Source organism: Oncorhynchus kisutch, linkage group LG30 (genome assembly GCF_002021735.2).
Source record: "Oncorhynchus kisutch isolate 150728-3 linkage group LG30, Okis_V2, whole genome shotgun sequence".
Taxonomy (NCBI): domain Eukaryota; kingdom Metazoa; phylum Chordata; class Actinopteri; order Salmoniformes; family Salmonidae; genus Oncorhynchus; species Oncorhynchus kisutch.
In genome coordinates this window covers 11,618,821-11,637,964 of record NC_034203.2, presented here as the reverse complement: position 1 = coordinate 11,637,964, position 19,144 = coordinate 11,618,821, and the positions used below count along the sequence as shown (strand labels likewise).

Genomic DNA, 19,144 nt, shown 5'->3' with positions numbered 1-19,144 from the left:
ATTTACATGCGTGTTGAATACTCAGAGCCTGGATCCTCTCTAAGTTCTCTTCCTAGGTTCCTGCCTTTCTAGGGAGTTTTTCTCAGCCACCGTGCTCCTACATCTGCATTGCTTCCTGTTTGGGGTTTTAGCCAGGGTTTCTGAATAGCACTTTGTGCCATCTGCTGATGTAAAAAGGATAACGTTCATGCATGTCTCAGAACAATACAAAAGAACTCCATACAGGCACTAAATAATTTAATGTCTGTGTCACACAATGGTCAAGTAGCACACTGACATTACATTTGGCCTTGATTCAAGGATGGACAAAGTGCTATCCTCAAACAAGTTATACTGTAAGCATATAGCCATCAATATTCTATATGGTCATTTTCAGTCACATTTCAATTACTGGTAGATATACAAATTTTTTTACTTGGTGGTTAGGGAGAGGAATTTAAGCAGAGCACCTTTTAAAAAATGGAGCCATATAAAACCATGACCGTTTTTCCTTCTGGTCTTCGTTCCTCAGTGGAGCTTAAAAACTTTCGCACACTGAACACACCCCTTTTGTTAAATCGCAAACGCTGTTTTGGCATCAGTGGAATCAAAGGGCACAGCGCAGTTGGATCTTCAATTGATCCCCGACGGAGTTTTACAAAGAAAAGAGAGAGGGAAAACTCGCTGCTGGATGGATTAATTGCTGATTCGTCTTTTTATTTGGCAACGCACCCTCAATTACTCCAGCCAAGCTCCGACAGGTAGGTCGTTATAACTGTTCTTGTTGCAACCGTTTTTACCTAAACTATTAGTTCTCAATATAAATATTATGTTATTTGTATAGAATCAACAGTCAACAAGTCAACAAGTCAACAGTCAACAAGTTATATAATTAATATATATTTTGATATAGGTCAACCAGGTGAAATAGTGTTGCCTATTTGACTTTCCATTAAAATAACAAAATGCATTGATCTCGTTAATTTATACACTTTTCCCCCACAAAGATTATTGTTTCTCATCAAATCAAATCAAAATCAAATTTATTTATATAGCCCTTCGTACATCAGCTGATATCTCAAAGTGCTGTACAGAAACCCAGCCTAAAACCCCAAACAGCAAGCAATGCAGGTGTAGAAGCACGGTGATCATGATCACATGATTAACATCCTCACACTGTAGCCTAACTTTTCAGCAATTCTGATGGGTTTTTCATTATTAAAGCCCCCATGCAGTCTTTGTCATTTTATTTTTTAATCATCACTTTGTCTAATAAATCAATGTGTGTGCTTATTTAATGAAAATAACTCCAAAATATGTATTTTTTAAAATCATTTATTTCCCTGAGCCTCCTTTGGCCCTTGAAATGCTCAGTCTGATCATGTGGGTATTTGGAAACAAATGTGAAGATATTTACATACACATCCCTGATTGGCTGATATGATGGTATAGAGCCCACCCGATTACCCAAATGAACAGCCACTGGTCTATTACAGAGTCATACAGTTGAAGTCGGAAGTTTACATACACTTTGGTTGGAGTCATTAAAACTTGTTTTTCAACCACTCCACAAATGTCTTGTTAACAAACTATAGTTTTGGCATGTCGGCTGGGACATCTACTTTGTGCATGACACAAGTAATTTTTCAAACAATTGTTTACAGATAGATTATTGCGCTTATAATTCACTGTATCACAATTCCAGTGGGTCAGAAGTTTACATACACTAAGTTGACTGTACCTTTAAACAGCTTGGAAAATTTCTGAAAATTATGTCATGGTTTTAGAAGATTCTGATAGGTTAATTGACATAATTTGAGTCAATTGGAGGTGTAACTGTGGATGTATTTCAAGGCCTACCTTCAAACTCAGTGCCTCTTTGCTTGACATCATTGGAAAATCAAAAGGAATCAGCCAAGACTTCCGAAATAATTTTGTGGACCTCCACAAGTCTGGTTTATCCTTGGGAGCAATTACTAAACGCCTGAAGGTACCACATTCATCTGTACAAATAATAGTACGCAAGTATAAACACCATGGGACCACGCAGCCGTCATACAGCTCAGGAAGGAGACACATTCTGTCTCCTAGAGATGAAAATACTTTGGTGGGAAAAAGGGCAAATCAATCCCAGAACAACAGCAAAAGACCTTGTGAAGATGCTGGAGGAAACAGGTACAAAAGTATCTATATCCACAGTAAAACAAGTCCTATATTGACATAACCTGAAAGGCCGCTCAGCAAGGAAGAAGCCACTGCTCCAAAACCGCCATAAAAAAGCCAGACTACGGTTTGCAACTGCACATGGGGACAAAGATCATACTTTTTGGAGAAATGTCCTCTGGTCTGATGAAACAAACATAAAACTGTTTGGCCATAATGACCATCGTTATATGTGGAGGAAAAAGGGGAAGGCTTGCAAGCCAAAGAAGACCATCCGGGGGGGGACTGCATCATGTTGTGGGGGTGCTTTGCTGCAGTAGGGACTGGTGCACTTCACAAAATAGATGGCATCATGAGGGAGTACAATTATGTGGATATATTGAAGCAACATCTCAAGACATCAATCAGGAAGTTAAAGCTTGGTCGCAAATGGGTCTTCCAAATGGACAATGACCCCAAGCGTACTTCCAAAGTTGTGGCAAAATGGCTTAAGGACAACAAAGTCAAGGTATTGGAGTGGCCATCACAAAGCCCTAACCTCAACCCTGGGGCACCAGGGTAGCCTAGTGGTTAAAGCATTGGACTAGTAACCGGAAGGTTGCAAGTTTGAATCCCCGAGCTGACAAGGTACATATCTGTTGTTCTGCCCCTGAACAGGCAGTTAATCCACTGCTCCTAGGCCGTCATTGAACATAAGAATTTGTTCTTAACTGACTTCCCTAGTTAAATAAAGGTCAAATAAATAAAATAAAAATTCTATAGAAAATGTGTGGGCATAACTGAAAAAGCGTGTGTGAGCAAGGAGGCCTGCAAACCTGTGTCAGTTACGCCAGCTCTGTCAGGAGGAATGGGCCAAAATTCACCCAACTTCTTGTGGGAAGCTTGTGGAAGGCTACCTGAAACATTTGACCCAAGTTAAACAATTTAAAGGCAATGCTACCAAATACTAATTGAGTGTATGTAAACTTCTGACCCATTGGGAATGTGATGAAATAAATAAAAGCTTAAATAAATTATTCTCTACTATTATTCTGACATTTCACATTCTTAAAATAAAGTGGTGATCCTAACTGACCTAAAACAGGGAATTTACTAGGATTCAATGTCAGGAATTGTGAAAAACTGAGTTTAAAATGTATTTGGCTAAGGTGTATGTAAACGTGCGACTTCAACTGTGTATATATATATATATATGAGAGAGAGAGAGTTCAGCCAGGTTTAAAACAGCTGCCATGTTAGTGCCTTTATTCTAAAAATGTTGGTGACGTAACAATATGAGAGTGTCTCTGACGCCTCTGACAAAATGAATTGAACCACTGTAAACAAGCAAAACAGAACAGCGAATTTAACAGACATTTTTTTTATTGATTAGCATTCAGGACAATGTGTATCCAAGTCTGTACTGTCTGTTATGGTGTCAACAAATTGCATATCTGCTTTCACTGGACATCTTAAAAGGTTTGGAGACGTCTCCGAAATAGAGAGCACACGCTTAGCAATGGCTGTGGAGGAGAAAGTGTCCATCTCTGAAATGTCTGACAGAAACCGCATTGGCCAAACGCTCTATACAGTACATGTCTCGGATCTATTATAATCAGTTCACATTGTGACGTCATGATGTGGGGCCAAAAGTTCCATCCCACCTGAGCAGACTGATATTACAGAATTGTCTTCTAACAGCTCGTACACAAAAAGGACATCATCATCATTTTCAGAATTTCAGGGTGTCATTTCGTCCTCATAGTGTAGAAATGTACTTTTTTTTAAAGGCAGAGACATTCAAGTTTCTGTTTTTACTCACCCTCTTCTGAACCATCAACCAATTTGATGGACATTGATGTATGATGTAGCCTGTTTCTGCCTCCTATTTCTGAACAGTTGAAATAAAAACTTGGTGGCAATTTGAATGAACATTTCCCCCCCAGAGTACACAGTACCAGTCAACAGTTTGGACACACCTACTCATTCAAGGGTTTTTCAGAATTGTTCTATTTTCTACATTGTATAATAATAGTGAAGACATCAAAACTATGAAATAACACATGGAATCATGTAGTAACAAAAAGTGTTAATCAAATACAAATATATTTTATATTTGAGATTCTTCAAAGTAGCCACCCTTTGCCTTGATGACAGCTTTGCACACCCTTGGCATTCTCTCAACCAGCTTCATGAGGTAGTCACTTGGAATGGCGTGCCTTTCCTTCTTAATGCGTTTGAGCCAATCAGTTGTCTTGTGACAAGGTAGAGGTGATGTACAGAAGATAGCCCTATTTAGTAAAATACCAAGTCCATTATATGGCAAGAACAGCTCAAATAAGCAAAGAGAAACAACAGTCGCTCATTACTTTAAGACATGAATGTCAGTCAATCAGGAAAATTTCACGGTTCCTCAAGTGCAGTCTCAAAAACCATCAAGCGCTATGATGAAACTGGCTCTCATGGGGACCGCCACAGGAAAGCTAGACCCAGAGTTACCTCTGCTGCAGAGGATAAGTTCATTAGAGTTAACTGCACCTCAGATTGCAGCCCAAATAAATGCTTCACAGAGTTCAAATAACAGACACATCTCAACATCAACTGTTCAGAGGAAACTGCATGAATCAGGCCTTCATGGTCGAATTGCTGCAATGAAACCACCACTAAAGGACACCAATAAGAAGAAGAGACTTGCTTGGGCCAAGAAACTTGAGCAATGGACATTTGACCGGTGAAAATCTGTCCTTTGGTCTGATGAGTCCAAATTTGAGATTTTTGGTTCCAACCGCCGTGTCTTTGTGAGACGCAGAGTAGAAGAATGGAGGAGGAGGTATGATGATGTGGGGAAGCTTTGCTGGTGACACTGTCTGTGATTTATTTAGAATTCAAGGCACACTTAACCAGCATCGCTACCACAGCATTCTGCAGCGATACGACATCCCATTGGGTTTGTGCTTAGTGGGACTATCATTTGTTTTTCAACAGGACAATGACCCAAAACACACCTCCAGGCTGTGTAAGGGCTATTTGACCAAGAACGAGAGTGATAGAGTGCTGTATCAGATGACTTGGCCTCCACAATCACCTGACCTCAACCCTATTGAGATGGTTTGGGATGAAAAGCAGCCAACAAGTGCTTAGCATATGTGGGCACTCCTTCAAGACTGTTGGAAAAGCATTCCAGGTGAAGCTTGTTAAGAGTGTGCAAAGCTGTCATCAAGGCAAAGGGTGGCTACTTGAAGAATCTAAAATCTAAAATCTATTTAGATTTGTTTAACACTTGTTTTGGTTACTACATGATTCCATATGTGTTATTTCATCATTTTGATGTCTTCACTATTATTCTACAATGTAGAAAATAGTTTTAAAAAATAAGAAAAACCCTTGAATGAGTAGGTCTGTCCAAACTTTTGACTGGTACTGTAATGCCGTAGCACAAGCAAGACACAGTCTACACATTGCTTTGGGACAAATCTACCAGAGTTTTGAGTGATGTAATCTTCATAGAAATGCTGCTATCAGTGGAGGCTGCTGAGGGGAGGACGGCTCATAATAATGGCTGGAAGGGTATTTGACACCATTCCACTGACTCCGCTCCAGCCATTTACCACGAGCCTGTCCTCCCCCATTAAGGTGCCACCAATCTCCTGTGGCTGACATATAGCCAGAGTGGCTGAAAGAGGAACTCTGCTTCCCAATGGCCAATGTTTGCACATTAAATCGCTATTGACTGCCTGTCTTGCTTGTTGATATGCTGTGTACATACACTGAGTATACAAAACATTAGGAACACCTGCTCTTTCCGTGACATCGACTGACCAGGTGAATCCAGGTAAAAGCTGTGATCCCTTATTGATGTCACTTGTTAAATCCACTTCAAATCAGTGTAGTTGAAGGGGAGGAGTCAGGTTAAAGAATGATTTTTAAGCCTTGAGACATGGATTGTGTATGTGTGCCATTCGGAAAGTGAAATGGCTAGACACAAGATTAAAGTGCCTTTCAACAGGATATGGCAGTAGGTGCCAGGCATACCGGTTTGTGTCAAAAACTGTAACGCTGCTGGGTTTTTCACACTCAACAGTTTCCTGTGTGTATCAAGAATGGTCCACCACCCAAAGGACATCCAGCCAACTTGACACAACTGTGGGAAGCATTGGAGTCAACATGGGCCAGCATCTCTGTGGAATGTTTTCGACACCTTGTAGAGTCCATGACGAATTGAGGCTGAGGGCAAAAGGGGGGGTGCGACTCAGTATTAGGAAGGTGTTCCTAATGTTTGGTGTACTCAGTGCATAGCTTGTCTAAATAGCTGCATGCAGGCTAACTCCCCTCCTGAACAAAATAACATGAAATCGCTAGACTGCCTGTTGTGTGGCGCTTATGTTTGCTTTGATAACTGTTAAGACAGACTAAGAACTACGTTTGTTCGAACAAGTGGCAGCGGAGTCACGGAGTGAGCGAGCGCGGAGCAGCAGCTGAAAGGACTCGGAGGGGGAAGCATGCAGATGATCGTGCACATATTTAGCTTAATAAAATACATGTTTTCCTACTAGGTAAGTCCTTATTAGGTGCCAATTAAAGTAACAGGGTTGATGATTTCATCTTAAATCAGCCATAAATCCCCGTGTGACAGGGGGAATGGAAGCTTGTTGTGTATAACAGGGAGGGACAATTGAATCACTAATCACATGAAATAAATAATAACTCAATGAACTAATCACATGTAATAAATAATAACTCAATCAACTAATCACATGTAATAAATAATAACTCAATCAACTAATCACATGTAATAAATAATAACTCAATCAACTAATCACATGTAATAAATAATAACTCAATCAACTAATCACATGTAATAAATAATAACTCAATCAACTAATCACATGTAATAAATAATAATCTGCAGAAATTACTTTGCAAAAGCAACAAAATAAGGAGGGCTTTACAATGATGGTGAAAAATTGGAGACATTTTGAGGTTATGCAGATACAATTCTTCCTAGGAGTCACAGAGTGCACAGAGGGACATGTCAAAAGGCTGAATCTTGGCACTTAAGCAAGTCTTTATGTTAAAAATCAGATTTATTGGATTTTCCATGTGATCTATATTAAAGGGCACTTCATTTAATATAACAGGCTTTTACAATTCATTACTCGTGTACAATTTCTACTTATAATATCAAAAGGGACTCATTTCATGGAATGACCGAAATGTATTGCTGGTACTACACATATTACCTGCTATGTCAACCTTATCGTAAAGATGACACAAAAATGTTATCTGATTAAGAAGCATTCAGAGCATAGTCACACTGTCAGACTGACATCCACGATTCACAAATTCAACTCAAATCAATGATATATCATTAAGCCACTTATCCCTCTTCACGCCTTCATCCAGCATGGACCTCCTGCCAGATCTGTGGAGGCATGAGTACTGGCTGCCTCCTGGGATCACCTGGAGAGACATGGAGCAGATGCAGGAGTGTCCGCGACCCCGTGACCTGCTGTTCGCCTTGCCTCTGGCTCTAGGGTTCATTGTCCTCCGTCTAGTATTTGACAGGTAACTTTTTTGGAACTACTGTATGGACCACATCTTGGATACGATCTTCGTTTGCAACAATACTTTGGCCAGTAATCAACAAGAATGTGTGTCTGAAATATGAATCAGTGACTTGTAAAAAGGGGAAGATTCAGCTCACATAATGGAACAATCTGATTGCACAGAAATGTGAAACTGAACCCTTTCACTGAAATCAAGGGAAAGAGTGAAAATGTTCGAGTAATGGCATCAAGTATTTTTAGAGTTGAAGAATAGCATGATCTTTCCACAGTGGGACTGTTCCGCAGCACGGGTTTGATTGAATTCCCGATGAGGTCTTGTCATGTAACATCACCCGACGACAAACAGCAGCAGTGAAATGAAATCCGCACAGGTGGAGGCTGTATTGTTGGTTGCCCTGCCCTGTATGCCTGCGGGTGTTGTTGGCGGGTGTTGTTGGCGGTAGTGTAGGCCAGTTGGGAATAGTAGAGGGAGCAGGTGTCAGCACTTTGCTGAAAGAGAAGAGCAGCAGCAGGTAGAGAGGAGAGAGGACGGGCTCTGTTGCTACAGCAGCCGTGTCCTAAGGTAACCCGACTGATCCCCCATAAGCTTTCTCTGGCCTAACAAATGGCTTAAAGAGGTTATTATGGCAACACACAGACAAGTTTTAAGTTAAAGTGTTATTAGTCGTACGTACAGGATACACAATAATAATAATAATAAAATACAAGCACAGCTATTCTGTATAGTACACACACACACACACACACACACACACACACACACACACACACACACACACACACACACACACACACACACACACACACACACACACACACACACACACACACACACACACACACACACACACACACACACACACACACACACCATGTATAGATTATCAAAGAACTATAGAAACACACCTATATTGTCATTAGTAATACTACACCTCTTGCTATGAAGGTCAACATTTGCTCGTATGTTTTCCTCACCGTTAGGGTTGTGGCTCCCCCTCTGGGCAGATGTGTGGGGCTGAGGAACCGATTACGCATGGCTGTCGCTCCCGCCACAAAGCTCGAGTCATTCTACACCCAACAAAACCGACAACCATCTCAGGTTAGTGTCCAGAGACATCAAACTCTGACAATGGTATGTGCCGGTCTTGGCCTCTTACGTCAACATAGCTGCTGGAAGTGTTTGCACTGTGGGAATGGAAGGGTGACGGGGACATGCCTGCTATGATAGTGAAATAGATCGTGCACAAGCATCCTGCTCTACGAGTTCCTGGGAAATGTTGATACAGGTGCATAACCACAGAATTAAGTTACTGTGTAACTACATTGCAATAGTAACAGTTGCAAATAGGTTTGGACATATTTTGGACGAATAAATAATGACTTTTAGCGAGAGCTGTAGTATATTTACAGCGGTAGTAATGTTCTGTCTATATCCTTCATATTTAGAGTGATATCATCAGTCTAATGGCACAATGTGATAAATCCCAGAGACAAATTGAGACCTGGTTCCGTCACCGCAGAAACCACGACAGGCCCAGCTACACCAAGAGGTTCTGCGAGGCTTGGTAAGTCCCGTCTTTACTAAGCAAAGGCTTTTTGCCCATTCATTTAGCTTCATTCACTTGTATGACAATTTTTTCCCCTTATAATTTAATATAACCTTCATTTAACCAGTCAGTTGAGAACAAATTCTTGTTTATTTTACAATGAAGATCTGGTTATCCGGAAGAGGACTGTAAAATTCAATGAAGTTTGATGTCATTCCACTTTCATGTTGCCAATGCAGCTCAAGTTGTAAGACTTTAAGCGGCAATTCCACCACTTTTCAACATTTTCATTATCTCCAGCACAATACCAGTGTCTACATATGTGAAAACGGCAATATTTCTACCTTTTGTAGAAAGAAATATATAAAGTTAAAAAGCTCTACCCGATGACTTTATACATATATATTTTTAAATCACTGTTTAATTACTTTTAATCCTACCCTATGAGGAACTTTCTTATCTTTTTAACCACAGATCATAGAAATGCACTGTTTTCACATACAGTACCAGTCAAAATGTTTCAAACAAATCAAAATATATTTTATTTTCGAGATTCTTCAAAGTACTCGCCCTTTGCCATGATAACAGCTTTGCACACTCTTGGCATTCTAAACTAGCTTCATGAGGTAGTCACCTGGATTGCATTTCAATTAACAGGAGTGCCTTGTTAAAAGTTTATTTGTGGAATTTCTTTCCTTCTTAATGCGTTTGAGCCAGTCAGTTGTGTTGTGACAAGGTAGGGGTGGTATACAGAAAATAGCCCTATTTGGGAAAGACAAAGTCCATATTATGGCAAGAACAGCTCAAATAAGGAAAGAGAAATTACAGTCCATCATTACTTTAAGACATAAATCTGGAAAATGTCAAGAACTTTGAAAGGTTCTTCAAGTGCAGTCACAAAAACCATCAAGCGCTATGATGAAACTGGCTCTCATAAGGACCACCACAGGAAAGCAAGACCCAGAGTTACCTCTGCTGCAAAGGACAAGTTCATTAGAGTTAACTGCACCTCAGAATTTGCAGCCCAAATAAATGCTTCAGAGTTCAAGTAACAGACACATCTAAACCACAACTGTTCAGAGGAGACTGCGTGAATCAGGCCTTTGTGGCCGAATTACTGCAAAGAATCCACCTCTAAAGGACACCAATAAGAAGAAGAGATGTGCTTGTGCCAAGAAACATGAGCAAGGGACATAGACCCTGCTAGGTAAAGCCCCGCCTTATCTCAGCTCGCTGAGTCACCATGGCAGCACCCACCTGTAGCACGCGCTCCAGCAGGTATATCTCACTGGTCACCCCCAAAGCCAATTCCTCCTTTCCTCTCCTTCCAGTTCTCTGCTGCCAATGACTGGAACGAACTACAAAAATCATTGAAACTGGAGACACTTATCTCCCTCACTAGCTTTAAGCACCAGCTGTCAGAGCAGCTCACAGATCACTGCACCTGTACATAGCCCATCTGTAAATAGCCCAAACAACTACCTCATCCCCTACTGTATTTATTTATTTATCTTGCTCCTTTGCACCCCAGTATTTTTACTTGCACTTTCATCAAGTGCACATCTACCATTCCAGTGTTTCATTGCTATATTGTATTTACTTCGCCACCATGGCCTATTTATTGCCTTACCTCCCCTATCTCACCTCATTTGCACACTTTGTAGATAGATTTGTTTTTCTACTGTATTATTGACTGTATGTTTGTTTACTCCATGTGTAACTCTGTGTTGTTGTATTTGTCAAACTGCTTTGCTTTATCTTGGCCAGGTCACAGTTGTAGATGATAACTTGTTCTCAACTTGCCTACCTGGTTAAATAAAGGTGAAATAAAATCTCTAATAAAAAAAACATTAGACCGGTGGAAATATGTCCTTTGGTCCAAATTTGAGATTTTTGCTACCAACTGCTGTGTCTTTGTGAGACGCAGAGTAGGTGAACGAATTATCTCTGCATATGTGGTTCCCACCGTGAAGCATGGAGGAGGTGTGATGGTGCTTTTCTGGTGACACAGTCTGTGATTTATTTAGACTTCAAGGCACACTTAACCAGCATGGCTACCACAGCCTTCTGCTGCGATACGACATCCCATCTGGTTTGCGCTTAGTGGGACTATCATTTGTTTTTCAACAGGACAATGACCCAAAACACACATCCAGGCTGTGTAAGGGCTATTTGACCAAGGAGAGTGATTGAGTGCTGCATCAAATGACCAGGCCTCCACAATCAATCACCTGTCCTCAACCCAATTGCGATGGTTTGTGATTAGTTGGACCGCAGAGTGAAGGAAAAGCAGCCAACAAGTGCGCAGCATATGTGGGAACTCCTTCAAGACTGTTGGGAAAGCATTCCCCATGAAGCTGGTTGAGAGAATGCCAAGCGTGTGCAAAGCTGTCATCAAGGAAAATGTTGGCTACTTGAAGAATCTAAAATCTTAAATATATTTATATTTATTTAACACTTTTTTGGTTACTACATGATTCCATATGTGTTATTGCATAGTTTTAATGTCTTCACTATTATCCTACAATGTAGAAAATAGTCTAAATAAAGAAAAACCCTTGAATGAGTAGGTGTGTCCAAACCTTTGACTGGTACTGTATGTAGACACTGGTTTGGTGCTGGATATGATGAATTGATATGATGGTTGAAAAGTGGCGGAATTGCCCTTTAAATTGTAACTAAAACCTGTGTCATTTTGCAGTTGGAGATTTTTCTTCTACCTCATAGCGTTCCTAGCTGGACTTGCAACTTTGATCAATGTGGGTATTAGTATGAACCACAACCCTTCAGAAATGTGTTCAAATACATGTGTTTTTGATTATGTGTAATTTATATACTTTGAGCATTTTCAAATAATGTGGCCTGAATAAACTACTTCTGTTGGAAGTATTTTCAATTACTTTCCAATAAACAGCCTACTATCTGAAAGAATGTTCAAATACTTATTTCCAAATATATTATTTCAAAACCAATCACACCTGGTTCAAATGCATGGGAGTATATAAATATTTGTGTATTTGAGTTTTTTCAAATTACCTGCCATTACTTTCCAAGTCTATTTCCAAATACATTCTAATATCAAATCAAATGTTATATATTTTTTTAAATATATAACTACTTGTGTTTTCAAATACAAAATATCAAAATACTTACTTCCACATGTCTTTGAAAGTAATTTAAATACCGTAAATAGTTTTTGAACCTAGGTCTGTTCAGGTCACATGGGCTTCATCTCCATGAGAAACTTGTTTAACTCCTTTCCCTTTAGAAATCCTGGTTTTGGGACCAGAGAGAATGCTGGACAGGATATCCACAACAAGTAAGCTCACATGTTCTGTTTTCCCTTCAATCCATGTCTAGGGGTTGAATATTTGTTGATTTAAGACATTTCAGCTTTAAATTTGTTCGTAATTAGAAAAATGACAAAAAACATCATTCCACTTTGACATTCATGGGGTATTGTGTGTAGGCCAGTGACACAAAATCTAAATTTATTCCATTTTAAATTCAGGCTGTAACTCAACAAAACATGGAAAAAGTTTTAGGGGTGTGAATACTTTCTGAAGGCACTGTACCTTTCTGTACTGTTTTTGTCCCTTTAGTGTACATTACATACTGTAGGCTTAACCTTATACCAACAATGATGTGACCTACTACACAATGGAAATATTCTCTGTTAGATCCAATCAAAAACCAGGTGTTGGTATTTGGTGCATATTCGTGATAGAACAAAACCTAAGTATGAGGATGGTCCATTATGGTTTGGAATTCCCACTCATTAATTTCCCCATTCATTTGGTGATGGACAAAGACATTCCCCGCAAAACACTTAGCTCAGAGCAACGGCTCATTGTCATCAGCAAAAATAACATTCTGTACACTTTAACTGTATAATCCCAAGTGTGCTTATTCAAGTACTGTATTTAACTTTTCTATTATGGTTCTAAAATCTTGTTTTTTTTTGCAGATGAAAATGTATATTTTCCTTGATATTCAGCACCGGTACATAGCCAGTGGAAGTGCATATGTTACACCCAATCATAGTCATGCTGTAGGCTAACACTGTGTTTCCCTATCCTCAAATCAAATCAAATACAATTTTATTGGTCACATACACATGGTTAGCAGACGTTAATGCGAGTGTAGCAAAATACTTGTGCTTCTAGTTCCGACAGTGCAGTAATATCTAACAAGTAATCTAACAAATTCACAACAGCTACCTTGTACACACACACACGTGTAAAGGGATGAATAAGAATATGTACATATAACTATATGCATGAGCGATGGCCGAGCGGCAACGGCAAGATGCAGTAGATGGTATAGAATACAGCATATACATACGAGATGACTAAATGTAGGATGTGTAAATCCTCTGCAGCCAATTGAGAGGGCCCACTTTTGGTACTACCAGCTGGAGCTGGGCTTCTACCTCTCCCTGCTTCTCTGTGTCTCTGTGGACGTCAAGAGGAAAGTAAGTCCCTTTCATCTGCCTGCTCCTCACTTCCTGCCAGGACCATGATAATAAGCCATCCCTATTTAGCACACGTGCTAATAGAGAAGGGCAAGGGTCGGGGTGCGGCATTATTTGCCGCTCCCGCATATTTCAGACACGATCAGCTCTACTGGCTGTTCTGCTATTTAAAAGACACTGTACATGTCACTTGTACTCCGGTTAACAATAGACTCAAAGACCTGTCCGGTGAATGGATCATCGACTTCAAAGCTCACATTTCTTCCTCTGAGAAATAAAGGGTGAACAGGGTCTTTCAATGATTGAATCTCTGGTCTGCCGAGTCGTTGAGATCACGTTGAACAAATACGGCATAGCAAAGCATATGGTATTCCCCAGAAAGGGTTTCTTCATGTTTGGATGTACACTACACAAAGTCGTACTTTTGACATTTTAGCGATCACATTACTCTACTTAGCTCTCTCATTTCTAGGATTTCAAGGAGCAGGTGATTCACCACATTGCCACCATCTTCCTGCTTGGTTTCTCCTACTGTTCCAACTACGTACGGATAGGCACTCTGGTGATGCTGCTTCACGACTCCTCTGACTTCCTCCTAGAGGTAAGAGCTGGATCAGAGCCCAGCCAATCTCCCCATAAACATCAGTCTGTATGTTCTAAGATATTCAAAACCATGTATTTCACTTGGGACCGGTGAAATGTACTGCACCTAAACAGGTTAGAGCTTGTCTGACATGTTGGGAAAATGTCTCTTCCCCCCCCCCCCCACTGGTCTCACTATTTTTGTCATTCAATGAGGAACATAATGGTCAAATTAGCATGGCATGTCTTATGACTCACTAGCCCTGTTTATACCTGGTTCTAATTTGTATCCTTTGTCCTGATCTTGTCCACATTCTGATTGTGTCCACATACAGTTGAAGTCATAAGTTTACATACACTTAGGTTGGAGTCACTAAATTTTCAATCACTCCACAAATACAGACAGATTATTTCACTTATAATTCACTGTATCACATTTCCAGTGGGTCAGAAGTTTACATACACTAAGTTGACTGTGTATTTAAACAGCTTGGAAAATTCCAGAAAATTATGTCATGGCTTTTGAGCTTTGGAGGTCAATTGGAGGTGTACCTGTGGATGTATTTCAAGGCCGACCTTCAAATTCAGTGCCTCTTTGCTTGACATCATGGGAAAATCAAAAGAAATCAGTCAAGACTTCAGAAAAAAAAATGGTAGACCTCCACAAGTCTGGTTCATCCTTGGGAGCAATTTCCAAACACCTCAAGGTACCACGTTCATCTGTACAAACAATAGTACGCAAGTATAAACACCATGGGACCACGCAGCCTTCATACCGCTCAGGAAGGAGACGCGTTCTGTCTCCTAGAGATTAACATACTTTGGTGCGAAAAGTGCAAATCAATCCCAGAGCAACAGCAAAGACCTTGTGAAGATGCTGGAGGGAACAGGTACAAAAGTATCTATATCCACATTAAAACGAGTCCAATATCGACATAACCTGAAAGGCCGCTCAGCAAGGAAGAAGCCACTGCACCAAAACTGCCATAAAAAAGCCAGACTACGGTTTGCAACTGCACATGGGGACAAAGATTGTACATTTTGGAGAAATGTCCTCTGGTCTGATGAAACAAACATAGAACTGTTTGGCCATAATGACCATCGTTATGTGTGGAGGAAAAAGGGGGACGCTTGCAAGCCAAAGAAGACCATCCCAACCGTGAATCATGGGGGTTGCAGCATCATGTTGTGGGGGTGCTTTGCTGCAGGAGGGACTGGTGCACTTCACAAAATAGATGGCACACGAGGAAGGAAAATTATGTGGATATATTGAAGAAACATCTCAAGACATCAGTCAGGAAGTTAAAGCTTGGTCTCAAATGGGTCTACCAAATGGACAATGACCCCAAGCATACTTCCAAAGTTGTGGCCATCACAAAGCCCTCAATCACATAGACCTCAAAGACCTCAATCACATAGAACATTTGTGGACAGAACTGAAAAAGCGTGTGCGAGTAAGGAGCCTACAATCCTGACTAAGTTACACCAGCTCTGTCAGGAGGAATGGGCCAAAATTCACCCAACTTATTGTGGGAAGCTTGTGGAAGGCTACTCAAAATATTTGACTCAAGTGAAACAATTTAAAGGCAATGCTACCAAATACTAATCGAGTGTATGTAAGCTTCTGACCCACTATGATGAAATAAATAAAAGCTGAAATAAATAATTCTCTCTACTATTATTCTGACATTTCACATTCTTAAAATAAAGTGGTGATCCTAACCGACCTAAAACAGGGAATTTTTACTAGGATTAAATGTCAGGAATTGTGAAAAGCTGAGTTTAATGTATTTGGCTAAGGTGTATGTAAACTTCCTACTTCAAATGTATTTAGACAGGTGTAGACCATCAAAAGACACATTGTGATCTGATTGTGATCAGATCTTCCTAACCATCCCCGGAGATAGACAGACATGCATTGTGTCTGAATATCTTACAAGTGTAGACAGATATGGACAGAGAAACCATTTGAATCATAATTATTCCGCCCTCTAATATTATTGACAGGTAGCACCATTGACTGGTTAAATCAATATGTGTCTTACAATAAGTAAATATCACTTTGAAAGAATAGCTATGAAATCATTTGCATAAAGGAAGGACCAGGAAATCTGGTCACAATCCAGACACAGTGGATGGAAAACACACGTTTTAATACCATGTGTAGACACGTTTCTGGAGATGTGGGCACAATTAAAGAATGTAGGCAAGATCAGGACAAAGGACCCATGTTAGCACCAGGTATAAACGAGACTTCTTATTCATAGTCAGACATTAGTGTGCCCTTGGTTTACCTGTAGTGCCAAGAATGTGAACCAGTCTGTCAATTATAATTCAACACCAATAGAGAGAGAATTCAAGAGACCAAAAGCTAAGTGTAATGAATTTTATGCACATTCATACATATTAGCCTCATCGCCTAATTTATTCCAATAGAAACATGTTTCAATGTTAAGCATTTGTTTGCATTATGGATCCATCTTAGAATATATGACTGTTTTTACAGTCTGCAAAGATGTTCAACTACGGCACGGGCTGGAGGAAGACATGCGACACGTTGTTTGTCATTTTTGCTGCTGTTTTCCTGGTGACACGCCTGGTGGTGTTTCCCAGCAAGTAAGACCAACTCAGTGGTGTCTCTTAGTTCTAAATGTTTTTTCATGATATTATAATACCATTAACATTGTGTGCAATTGTGAATTTTTTCATAATTGATAGTGAATGCTTTTCATTGGTTACTTAATTGTATCAAATCGACTTTATTGGGCATCTAGTCCACAACAATGTTTGTTGGAGCAACAATTTAATAAACAAAATGTCTTAGAATATAATGGTTTACAACTGGGATATATTGACTCTAATCATTGCATTACTTGCTTCCTCTTCCCCTCCCTGCCCTGATTTCTAGAATAATCCACACAACTCTTGTGTTGTCCATGGAAGTCTTTGAACCCTTTGCTGGCTACTACTTTTTCAACCTTCTTCTGATGGTGCTACAAGCACTTCATGTCTTCTGGGCCATGTTAATCCTACGGATGGCCAACAAGTTTCTATTCCTGGGCAAAGTGAGTATATGAGGTCACAAAATGTCCAGGAAACAAGTAGCCTATCACATGTTTCAAGAGTGTTCATGGTGTGTATCTTTTTGTGTCTTTAGCTGGATAAGGATGAACGCAGCGATGAAGAGAGTGAGCTGGAAGAAGAGGACGACGACAAGGGAGAGGGGGAGGAGAAAGACGAAGAGGGGGAGTGTTGTTGGGAGAGGAGTAAAGATGCCCTGAACTCCAAACTGAAAATGCTGAACAAAAGCTTTGTCTTAAACAACCTGAACAATCACAGAGCTGCTATTGTGAGCAAGATGCGCAAAGCGAGGTAGAATTATGAACCTAGACAGAGTGATTGTTTTCTGTCAACAATTAAGTTACATTATAGACCCGTTCGAATGGAGTACTTTTTCTCCATCTGGCCACTATTCCTCTCCGCATAGTCTACTTGATAGCAATTGGTCTGCCTATTTCAGTCTTTTCAAGACTGGAAAACTCTGTATGAAAGTGTATGAAAGAGATTGCTTTCATATTTTGACTACAGATTATTTGTTAAATTAAGAGATTCATGCTTCAGTATACTGAATGTTTGTCACAAAACGGTTTGATATCTCTAGGAATTGTTTTGAGTGCAGTTTTTGTAATTGTTTTGTAATTTAACATGTCGTTTTTCAACTATATAATTGTATTTCATGGTCAAGATTTATAATAGTGGGCTTATCGTGATGCTCCAGAGCATTAATAATTTAATTTAATTAATAATTTCAGCCAGTAATTTAGAAAGTAGTGCTCGAGAGTCCCCTAAAATGGTACACAATAGTGTACTATGTCATCCAATTCGTACAATATGTTATGAATTTGTAAGTGATACATCTCTTCTCTTAACACGTATGGACCCAGAATCCAGCATCTGACCAATTACACAAGACTTTAGTTCTGGGTTAACCAAGGTTAGAGTAGGCTACACTGTTGTAAATGATAGGGCTATATAACATCTGTAATGCAATTGCAGAAAAACAGATTTGACTAGTTTTGCATGGATCAACAAAATACACTTAACAAATTATAGTATAGTGTGCTAGCCTAGCTGGCCTAGATTACACATGTCCTAAAATGTATCTCCGAGTGTGACTGGTGTTCTTTTCGTTTGACCAATGTATGACGTTTTTACCAAGACATTGGTAAAAAGTATGATTTTGGAACAATACATGATTTAATTCACTGAAGTCCTGCTATGCTAACACTTTGAGTTTTCAATATTTAATGATCTTTTGCGTGTTGTTTAAGTGCGTGTTGTTGGTGTGGTCCCACAGACGAGGCCTACCTGTTTTTAAAACCTCTACAGGATTGGTGGTTCCCCCGTGGGACGGTTGAGCTAACGTAGGCTTATGTGATTAGCATGAGGTTGTAAGTAACGAGAACATTTCCCAGAACATAGACATATCTGATATTGGCAGAAAGCTTAAATTCTTGTTAATCTAATTGCACTGAAATTTACAGTAGCTATTACAGTGAAAGAATACCCTGCTATTGTTTGAGGAGAGTGCACAGTTATGAACTTGAAAATGTATTAATAAACCAATTAGGCACATTTGGGCAGTCTTGATACAAAATCTTGAACAGAAATGCAATGGTTCATTTGATCAGTCTAAAACTTTACACATACACTGCTGCCATCTAGTGGCCAAAATCTAAATTGCACCTGGGCTGGCATAATACATTATGGCCTTTCCCTTGCATTTCAAAGATAATGTATTATATTTTACCAGATCTAATGTGTTATATTCTCCTACATTCATTTAACATTTC

At 39.8% G+C, this 19,144-nt stretch overlaps 1 protein-coding gene across 2 annotated transcripts; it reads left to right on the top strand.

Annotated features, from left to right (window-relative positions):
• Positions 1-515: 515 nt before the first annotated feature.
• On the top strand, positions 516-18,924 carry LOC109874679 (ceramide synthase 2). Of its 2 annotated transcripts, none has more exons than XM_031810324.1 (11): positions 516-740; positions 7,525-7,686; positions 8,670-8,787; positions 9,135-9,253; positions 11,937-11,994; positions 12,504-12,554; positions 13,617-13,709; positions 14,182-14,310; positions 16,798-16,907; positions 17,200-17,356; positions 17,449-18,924. In XM_031810324.1, exons 2-11 carry the CDS (start codon positions 7,526-7,528, stop codon positions 17,665-17,667), a joined length of 1,215 nt encoding a protein of 404 aa, XP_031666184.1. In that variant the 5' UTR covers positions 516-740; position 7,525; the 3' UTR covers positions 17,668-18,924. The 2 variants fall into 2 exon arrangements, with proteins under 2 accessions (XP_031666184.1, XP_031666185.1); XM_031810325.1 differs by lacking the exon at positions 516-740 and adding an exon at positions 6,401-6,674 and having other exon boundaries at positions 17,449-18,598.
• Positions 18,925-19,144: the final 220 nt, after the last annotated feature.